Here is a 10764-nt window from a genome sequence, read left to right on the forward strand (position 1 = left end):
GCTCTCCTCGGATTGCATTCTGAACAGCTCATATTCTTGGATGAGTGCATGTTTCCTTGACCTTTTCACATCTTCAGTACCCTCATGAGTCACTTCTAAAACTTCCCACATCTCCTTAGCTGACTTACATTGGGATATCCTGAAGAACTCATCCATTGTCAATGCAGAGGTTATGATGTTCTTGGCCACAAGATCATGTTGAGCCTTCCTCCTTTCGGTCTCATTCCATTCTGATCTTGGCTTTTCCACTTGTTCATCCTTGACAACCTGCATTGGCACATAAGGTCCATTGACCACAGCTTCCCAAATTAATGCATCAATGGATTCCATGAAAATTCTCATTCTAACTTTCCAAAATGCATAATTCATTCCATTGAACATAGGTGGTCTATTAACAGCAGAACCCTCAGCAAAAAGCACATTAAACTCAGACATTATTACAAACAAACTTGATTAAAATACAAGTCCTAGCTCTTGATACCAATTGTTGGGTTTAATAGTGCCAAAGTTCAAGAGGGGGGGTGAATTGACCTTTTAAAACTTTCTCGCAGAAACAGTGTTTAACACAGTTTTACAGAAAATAAATCGATTTATGTAAAAATGAACAGATTTATTTCAGCACTGTTTTTGTTTGAAAAGCTTTTAATTCAGCAAGGTTAATCACAAGATTATGCAGATAGAATTTCCAGATGCACACACACAGATATCAGATTTGAAAAACAGTGTAACACAAAAACAGCAACCCTTAATTCCAATTCGTGTGATTTAGGTTCAGTTAAGGGTTTGACAATTAGTGAGACAATCTATTACACATAACCTGTTTTATTAGCCTTTAACAGATTATCAGTGTTCTTATTGAAACCAGACAGTTTTCCAGAAATTAAGAACAATGAATCACAGAACAGCAAGCTTCAACTTTAAGCAATTGTTTAAGGTCCAATTAATAGCTTTAACAATTTCTTGAGCAACCTATCACAGTCAATCTGTTCCAATGGCTTTTAGCAGATTATATATGTTCTTATCAGATTCAAACAACTTTTTCAGAAATCAAGAACAGTATGCACAGTGCCCAGAAAGAACAGATTTATTTTCAATTGAACAGATTTATTTCTTTGTTGTTTTATTAATTATGCAGAAACGAAATTGCAGAGAGTGAGAGAGAATGAACACAAGCAGTTATACTGGTTCACTCAACTGAGCTACATCCAGTCTTCACCAAACACTACATATAAGTCTTCATCAAACACAATCTTGAAGGGGCAGCAACCATCTTCAACATTTCCTACCCATGGGTATCGGGGAACCACACCGTGATTGCCTTGCTTTAGCACTGTTTGATCTGGCGACGCCCTGGTTGGGCGACGCCATCACCTAGGCGACACCTTGTCCTGGCGACGCTTCCTCTTGGCGATGCTGGCACTTGGCGTTTCTCCACCTAGGCGACGCCTTGCGTTGACTTTGACTCTCCAGTCCAGTCGTTGACTTTGACCTTGACTTAGTCAACGCCCGGATACGGGACGGTACAATGCATTACACCATCAACCATAAAAACAACTATTTAATATTCTAATAAATTAATGTTTTAATTATATTTACTTTATTTTTTAAGTTAAAATATTATTTTGTTATTGTAAATAGTTGTGAATTGAGTATTTTTTTAATCAACTTTATCCAAAATAAAAACGATGTGGAGAACTCTCCGCCTCTTTTTCCACTCCAACAACACATTATAGTAACTAAAGCTAAATAAATAAATAAAAAACAACAACAACATAGAAAAAAAGTAAAACATTACACATTCAGACATCTTTCTATGTAATTTGTTGTGTCTTTGTATCCTTGTCGTCATTTTCACAGCATTCATCACCGCCAAATCTACAACTAATTATATTGAACCTAACTTGTCGCCACCTTAAGATCACAAGGGTTGTTGGATCATTTATCATTGTTGTTGCTGTAGTTGTGATCCCCTTCATCACTTTCAGTAGTGTACTTCAAAATATGAGGATTCTTGTAGGTGGAAACTGTCAAGGTGACGCCCTCACCAGCGACGACTCTGCCACCGATAACGCCTGTAAATATTTCGCCTGTAGTGGTGGAGAAGTTGATTCCAAAGGATAAGGGAGAAGGAGGGGTGGCTCCAAGGTGAAGGGTGTAGTGGTTGTTGTATAAGTAGGACCCAGTAAGGGAGACTAATTTGAATGGGCCATGGAGCACGAGGTATGGGGCACCATGGGTTGAGTTGCGAAGGGTTACGCTATTGATGGTGCCAAAGGCACTAAGGACCGAGAGGCTGACCTGGCCTTGGTGAGCAATGTCAAGGATGCACTCCATGATGTCCCTATTTGGATCCACGTTCACTACCAGGACGTTTACGAAGGGCTCAGTTGGTAGGGACACTGGCAGAGGGATGGACCTTGACTTGTTCTTGGAACCTAGTGGCCGACCACGTGGCTTCCTTGAAGATGGGGTTGTGACTTGCTGGTTGGTGGAGGTGGCTGCTGCTGCTGGTGGACTGCGTTGGGAGGAGGAGCCAATGTGGTGGTCCTCGGAGGAAACGGAGTCTGAGTAAGAGCTTGGTGTTGGATTGTTGCTCATTGTGATGATATTAAAGATGTGTTGTGCAAGGTTTGTTTTGAATGAGACAGAGAGTTTTGGTTTGTCAAAATGCAAGAGACTTATTGTGATGGTGGAAAGTTTAGTTTATGGGGGTTTTATAGTGTGTGGTTGTGGCAGTGAGAAAATAATCAAGGGGCCTGAGGATGGTTTCATCAAAGAAAAAACAGTGTGCTAATGTGGGCTTTGATATTAGATATGCTTTAGGAAGAATTCAACCAAATTTAGAGATTTACGGAATTTTATTTGTAAAAAAGTAATATAAATTATGGTTGATTAGTTAAATATTTTGAAAATATTTATTGGAATTTATGAGTGAAATTATAACTATGTCCTAAATATACTTATTAATATAAAAGGAAGACTGTTAGTTATTATTCTTTTTAATATATTACTTATTAGGTTAATGTAATGCTAGACTAATTAATTAATGGCATGAGGTTGTTCTATCTTTGTCACGAAGCTTAAATTATTTTAATATTTTGAAAGTGGTGTTGTCATATAGTGGTCCCACCTTTAATAAAGTTAGTAATGAAGAATGTATTAAAATACAGGTCTTTCAATATCTTATAGTTCTTTCCTATGATGGAAAACATTCTTTTTCTAATAGTTTTTTTCAATTTCCTTTTTTAATGGGATATGGAGGAGATTTGAGGAGCACACGCATTTTTAAAAACTTAAAAAAGGAGTTTTCTTAGTTTGAAGTGAAGTTAGAAATTTCTAAGAGTGAGAAATTATATCACATCACTAGGAGAAAGTTTAAGCTCAGTCTTCAAGGATCACGTAGGAACAAGTAGAATGATCATAAATGAGCATCATTTGATTAGTAATTCCAGTTGAAAATTACAAGAGAGTAACACTCCTATTTGTAAAATGTTTGATCATCAAAAAGAGGGAGAGTGCGAGGGAAGTTTTTAACCCTAGTTTGGAGCCAAGTTTGAGTGAAACTTGGAAGGTAAGCTTCTAAGCCTAACTTGGAGCTCAAGTTTGGCACCCTTCTAATGCAAATCCGGTCTTGAGTCTTGCTTGTTTTGGAGTTTTTAATGTTGTGTAGATTCAATGGAGACAATGTGAAGGTTTGATGAAGGTAGAATTTAGATTAGAAAGATGAATTTGATTTGTGGAAGTATAGATTTAGAATAGTTGAGGCCAACTCGTAGGCTAGAAACACAAATTGGTGCTAACGTAGAGTGAATCTTTAGTCAAGTGAGACAACATTTTGGTATAAACTTCTTACTCAATTCAAGTTGCATTTACAAGAGGCGTAACAAACTTATTTATAGTGCTAAGGGTAGCCAAGGGACACATTTTAACCCTAAAAACTTTTCACTTCCATGGTGACAAATGAATTTCTCTCACTGGAGAAAATCCTCTCAAATTAGAGGTTGAGAAGTGGTCCTTCTTCATTGGTGGAAAACCCTCTCCATTGAGGAGATTACATGTGGACCTTGATGCATTCCTTGTTTATGGTTTCTAAAAACCACATGCAATCTACTTTTCATGGTTTCTAAAAAAAATGGTTTATAAATTAGTTTATATTATTATTAAATGGTTTCTAAATTGGTATCTAATTAGCTACCAAGGTTTTAACTACCAATTATTTAGATTCTAAATTTGGTAGCAAAAACTTTGTTAGCTAATTAGATACCAATTTAGAAACCATTTAACAATAATAGAAACTAATTTATAAACCAAAAAATTTTTTAGTCTCCAAAATGGTCTATAATTTGGTCACTATAACAACTAATTATTTTTTGTCTATAAAATTGGTTTCTAATCAATGATTTTCTTGTACTGAGACCACTCTCGAATCTTGCAATGGTTATTCTAGGCTCTTCCCTTATCTCTGCCCTCATCATAAGTAACTCCATTTTTTACTTATATTCGTTAACACTCATGTCTTTTTGTTGGAGTTTTTTGGAGTTTGTACATTAACTCCTGATCCTGCCTGTTGACCAGAACGTTGGAACTTGCCTCGTCAAACTTGGATCGACGTGTGCACCGCTTCAACCTCCGTCCTTCGTCACGATCCACCTCAAGAACCTGCAAAAGAACAGAGCGGCGCCGCTGCGGCCGATCGCACTCCAACGCCCAAGTCAGTGACTGAACCACCAAATACTTCAAGAGCAAACACTCAAGAACTCTCAAGGAACCGTGCAATGTTCTCTCTCACAGTATGCTCAAGAACTCGCAAGCATAAAGAATACAATCTGAACGTGCGTACCTCAGAAGTTCGTTGGGAAACCCTTTTATACCTGGTCACTTTCTCTCTCCTGGCAGTTACGCACCTGGACACGTGGCTCGCATCCAGTCGTACACGTGCCATCATCTGGAGCCTCCTTGACTTGGGCGCTGCTTCTGACTCTCTTTCGGCTAAGTTACTTATGCATGGTGCTGCCCAGTGCATAGCTAACTTGGAGCGCGATCTCTACTGGGATTGGCGAGTTAGGGTGCCTTCGTACACCTTCCCTGTGGTCCCGCCGGCCGCTTTCATACTCTGCACCACCTTCATCTTCGGCGATGTTGCTCTGGCGATCTCCAATCACTTGGTCGCCTGAGTTTACATCTGGCGACTTCATCTTTAACCCGGTGATCGCCGGTTCTGGTATACTGGAGATCGGAGCACGCCAACTTAATAACTGGCGACTACACGAGCCCCCCGACTTCCTTCCCTTCTGCCAATCTGGCGTCTTGTCAGCACGCCTATACTGTAGCTTGATGCCACGTCATCACTTCCGACTACCAGGGCGGTACAACTCCCTATCATAATATGCGGGCACATGGCATTTCCTAAGGGTTGCTATATGCTCATTCAAGTATCTGATTTCCGGGTTATTATGAACCCTAAGGTCTCTCACTGAACTAGTTGATAATTGTCAAATTTCAATAATATTTCATATTAAAGTATAAACAATTATGGGTATTAATTTCTAAAATAAGTATAAAATAACCCCTAATTTATGAAATTATACATTTTTACATTTTTTATGATTTTAATTTAAATAAGAACAAGTTATTCCAAAATTTGTGTGAATTTCAAGTTTGAATGCATCAACACTCACCAAAGTTGGAATGCATCCACACTCACCAAAGTTGCTCGAACTCACAAAAAACCAAGATGCCATAAGTGGATCTCGTGGATCTCGCTCAAGCAGCTCAATCTCGCTCAAACGGGCTCAATCTCGCTCAAGCGGACTCAATCTCGCTCAAACGGACTCAATCTCGCTCAAGCGAGATAACGCCAGCAACATTGGGTTGTTTGATGCTTTACTCGCACAAACGAGCTCAATCTCGCTTGAGCAAGATAGTGCCAGTAACGTTGGGCTTTTTTACGTTTTACTCGCCTAAACGACCCCATTAGCGCCCAAGCGAGAAGTCACGTAATCCCAAGCAAATTAGGTTACATAGGAGGCTTGACGAACAACCCTAGGTGTGCAAGATTGAGGGGAAAACACCATTGAGTGAATTGGAACTCAATTTGGGAGAATATAAGGTGTTAGAAACATTAGCTTGTAACAATCATCATGTGTGGCTAATTCTACCGTTTGGGATTGGGAGTAATCTATTAAAACTTGTTAGAATATATGGCCTTAAACGAGAGGGGGGGAGGGGGGTGAATTGTTTAAGAGAGGTTTTTGAAAACTTTTCGAGGTTTAATAAAATTCTTTGTGTGAATCCAGAACAAAAATCAAGTTAGCCAAGAATATAAGCAATAAAGCAACAAAGCAATAGAAAAATAATTGGTTGTTTCTTCGAAACAATCAGTTGTTTATACTAGTAAAGCTTAAAACAAAATTAAAATGAGTTTAGAGTAAGAGAGAGATACACCAACAAATTATATTGGTTCATTCTTAAGCCAAGAGCTACATCTAGTTTCCAAAAAACCACTAGGTAACCCACTAAGTAATCAAACCAGATTACAACACACAAACCACCAAAGTAGTGACCTTGAACCCTTCAAGAAACACACTCCCTTTGGCAAAACACACCAAGAGTATTGATCTTGACTACCTCAAAAGCACACAACACTCCTTGGCAACACAACACCAGAAATACAGTAGGTTGAGAAGGGATTACACTTGTTCACAGTACAAACTGAAATCAATACAATTGCAATCCTATTCCACTCTCTTTGAAAAACTCAAAACTTGATGTGAATGTTCAAATCTTAGAATCAGCTTTATCACAACTGAAAAACACAAATTTGTTTCTCTTGCTTGTTTGAAAACATAAACAAACCATTCATATTTTCCAAAGATTGGTCAAAGCAATTAATGAAGGAGTGTATTCAGTTGAAAATCATTTAAAGCACATTCAACAACCAAAACAGAATTTTGTTAGGATTTTCAAAGAAACAATCGGTTGAAACCATGAAGCAACCGATTGTTTGGTTTGGCAGTTAAGTCAACCAAACTTAAAACAGTTTTCAACCTTTTCAAAACTCCTAAGAGTAAAACAACCGGTTGATTCGACAAAACAACAGGTTGCTTTTCACTTAGTTGGAAAAACACTTTATTTTCTAAAAGGTTTTAAATCACATCATTTTTAGATTCAAGAAAGGAGTGGATCACATTCTATTCTACCCAGATCCCTTCCTAAACACAGCAGCAACACCAGCCTTGCATCAAACACATATGTTATCGATTCTTCAAAGCACTTGATCACTCTTGATCAACAATCTCCCTTATTTGATGAAGACAAATCCCTGGTTGCTTGTGTTGATCTTGATTGAATCTGAAACTATACCTGCAAAACAAAAGCTATGCAATCTAGAACATCTCTCATAGAAGGTTATGATCATAAATCAACTAGTTTTCTGCATAATCACAAAAGTAGAAAAACCAACCTAAGACAAACACTATATCAGACAAACAACCGGTTGTTCCCTCGATTGAATCGGTTGTTTTTATTAGCAGAAGCAAAATCAACTTTAAAAAAACAAAAATTAAAGAGTTATAACAGTTTGAAACAGTTTGTAGAGCAACATAGAAACCAATTCTCCCCCTATTTGTCTTCACAAATAGACTTTATGCGTAAAAAACAGTTTAATAGAGATTTTGAGAGTCAAGAATGCCTAAGTCATTTCTTAAAAAGAAAAACCTGTCTTTTGGCAAAGGTTTTGTAAATATATCAACAAGTTGTAGTTTTTGTCAATGAACTTCATCTCACAATCTCCATTGTTCACATGATTTCTTATGAAGTGATGACGAATCTCAATGTGTTTTTTTCTTCAGTGCTGAATCTGATTTTTGGTGAGACTTATAGCATTTGTGTTGTCACAAAGCAAAGGAACCTTGTTGATTTTCAATCCAAAATATGCAAGCTGCTCTTTAAGCCAAAGAATTTGTGCACAGTAGCGATGTATTTAGCTTCTGTAGTAGAAAAAGCTACACAAGCTTGTTTCTTACTATGCCAAGAGATAAGACTTGATCCAAGAAGGTGACAAATACCACTTCTGCTTTTTCGGTCCAGCTTACACCCTGCAAAATCAGAATCTGAATATCCAATTAAATGTATAGAAGAGTAAGAAGGATACCATAGACCAACATTGGTTATTCCTTTAAGATATTTGAGAATCCTCTTTGCAGCCTTGAAGTGAGATTCCTTTGGATTTGCTTGATACCTTGCACAATGACATACGACAAACATGATATCCAGTCTACTTGTTGTGAGATAGAGTAAAGAGCCAATTAAACCTCTATATTTTGTTTGATCTACCCTTTTTCCAGCAGCATCTGCATCTGTACCGACCAGTCCTCGGGCGTCGTTGACCACTAGTAATGTTGGGCCACGTAAGCAGGATCCCACGAGCGGCATGCGGGTCAGTGTCTCGCGAGGCACGTGCGCCAAGGAACCAAAGAGTTGTCAGACATCAGTCTCCAGGATGTACTGACGTGCCACTAGACAGTGTGGAGAGGTCGAACATCGGGGACTCGAACAACAGAGTTGGGCCACGAGAGGTGGATCCCAGACCACACACCAGTTATCAGTAAAGGAAGAGCCTAGGTCACGAGAGTCCATGCGTGTGGAGTGGATGACGCGTTTGTTAGAATAGATGGCCTTAAACTAGAGGGGGGGGGGGTGAATTGTTTAAAGAGGATTTTCGTAAACTTTTAAAACAAGAATGAAATTATCTCAAGAAACAATTGATTCAGAAATTCAGTTCGCCAAAACAGCAAGCAAAAGCTGCAGTACCAGAAAAACAATTGGTTGTTTATACCAGCAAACAACAAAATAAAACTGAATTTAAAGAGTTAGATATAGAGAGATTGTACACAATTGTTTATACTGGTTCACTCCAAACCCTGAGCTACATCAGTCTTCTCAGAAAACCTGAGGAAATCCACTAAGCAATCACACCTTGATCACTTACACAACAACCAAGAGAATGACCTTGAACACCTCAAGAAGCACACTCTCCTTGGCCAACACACCAACACTAAGATTGTTGATCTTGATCCCCTCAAGAACACACAGCCAATCTCAGCAAACACAAAAACGAAACTTGTTTAACAAAGTACAAGGATTACACTTGTTACAGAAGATAATCTGAAATCAATACAAGCAGAATCCTATTCCATACACTTTGATCAATCACAAACTCTTAGCAATCTCAGCTCTTTGAAAAACTAAAAAACTCTTAGCAAAAACTTGTCAAAGATTAATTGTCAAATCTGTTTTTCTGAATTTATTCAAAGATGTAGTTTGTTATCAAATCTTAACAAACTCTTAAATTGCATTAAAAGATTGATCAAAGCATTTAATGACTGGAGCGTAAGCAGTTAAAACATTTAAAGCTCAGTCAAAGATAAAACAGTTTTTCTGTTATGGTCCCAAAACAAACAATCGGTTGTTTCCTCGAATCAATCGGTTATTTTGGTTCTTAACAGTTAAACCATTTTAAAAACAGTTTTTAATCTTTTTCTTAAAAAACCTAAGTATAAACAATCGGTTGTTTCGTCAAAACAATCGGTTGTTTTAACTTAGTTTGAAAACATTTTACTTTCACAAAGATTGAGAATGCCTATGCTTTAGATTTAATCAAAGGGTGGATTACAACATCCAAACTACCTCAGAACTAAGCTAAACCAGCACAGCAACACCAAGCACAGCCAAGGCTTCAACATCCTTCAAAGGGTTTGGATTCTTCAAAGCTTGAACACCACTTGGTTCAACAGCGTTCAAGCGTAACACGAGTATAGAGCCACTGGAAAGGATACGACCTTCGAGGGTCACGTCCCAGGGGGTGAGCTGCATGCATGGCACGTGAACAACTAGGGCGCTCCCATGACAGGTGACCCCAGAGATCAGGTGCACGAGGAGGCATCGAGGTGGTCACCCTGTCAGAGGTTGCACTCCAGTTAGGGAACCTCAGGCGCTAGGTTCTCTTAATAGTGGGTAACAGAGGCGCTGGGGCCCACCCCCTCAGGAAGCCTATTTTGGGTAACGGAAACAGTGGAAACCCTAGGCTATATAAAGGGAAGTAACAAACTTAGTAATGTACGCTATTCACTTGCGTTGCTTAACACACACAGTTATACAGAGCTTTACACAATAAATCCAGAATTTCAGAATTTTACAGTACGTAAATCAGTTGCAATAAGGAAAAACAGTAAGCACTTTTTTTCAGAAACAGAGGAATCCTAATAGGAATAAAAAACAGGATGATGAACTAGCAAAGACATAATAGAAAATGATGTATTGGAACTTGTATAGGTCTAGAATACAAGTATGAACTCAATTCTAAAAAGAAAATGCACAAAGGATCAACATCAATTCAGAAAATTATATGACACCAAAGCAAGAAACAATCAAAACAATAAAAGTACTACTAGAAGTAATGACATATATGGAATAACATGACTAAGACAAAACTTGACATGATTCAAAAATTAAAAGACACAACACAAATTGTAACAAGTGAAAGGAAGCTTAAGGTAAACTCTAGGAAGGATAATGCCATTCCAAAAGAGCAACCATACTCATAAGAATTATGAGTGCCATAAACCTTTCCTCAAACACTTGGAGCAAAAGAAAAAAAAACAGCAAGAATACTCAAATAAAATTCTAAAACAGAAACTTAAATTGCAAGAAATTAAAGAGCTCTTGAAATTAAAGTGCACACAACTCAACAATTAAACAAGAATG

The 10764-nt window shown here is 38.0% G+C and overlaps 2 protein-coding genes across 2 annotated transcripts; both read right to left on the reverse strand.

Annotated features, from left to right (window-relative positions):
• Positions 1–1935: 1935 nt before the first annotated feature.
• LOC137832970 (AT-hook motif nuclear-localized protein 28-like) lies at positions 1936–2598 on the reverse strand. Its single transcript, XM_068641374.1, has one exon. The coding sequence runs from the start codon at positions 2596–2598 to the stop codon at positions 1936–1938; it is 663 nt and encodes a 220-aa protein (XP_068497475.1).
• A 5322-nt stretch (positions 2599–7920) lies between these two features.
• On the reverse strand, positions 7921–8433 carry LOC137832971 (secreted RxLR effector protein 161-like). Its single transcript, XM_068641375.1, has one exon. The coding sequence runs from the start codon at positions 8431–8433 to the stop codon at positions 7921–7923; it is 513 nt and encodes a 170-aa protein (XP_068497476.1).
• Between the last annotated feature and the right edge of the window lie 2331 nt (positions 8434–10764).

Source organism: Phaseolus vulgaris, chromosome 6 (genome assembly GCF_000499845.2).
Source record: "Phaseolus vulgaris cultivar G19833 chromosome 6, P. vulgaris v2.0, whole genome shotgun sequence".
NCBI lineage: Eukaryota > Viridiplantae > Streptophyta > Magnoliopsida > Fabales > Fabaceae > Phaseolus > Phaseolus vulgaris.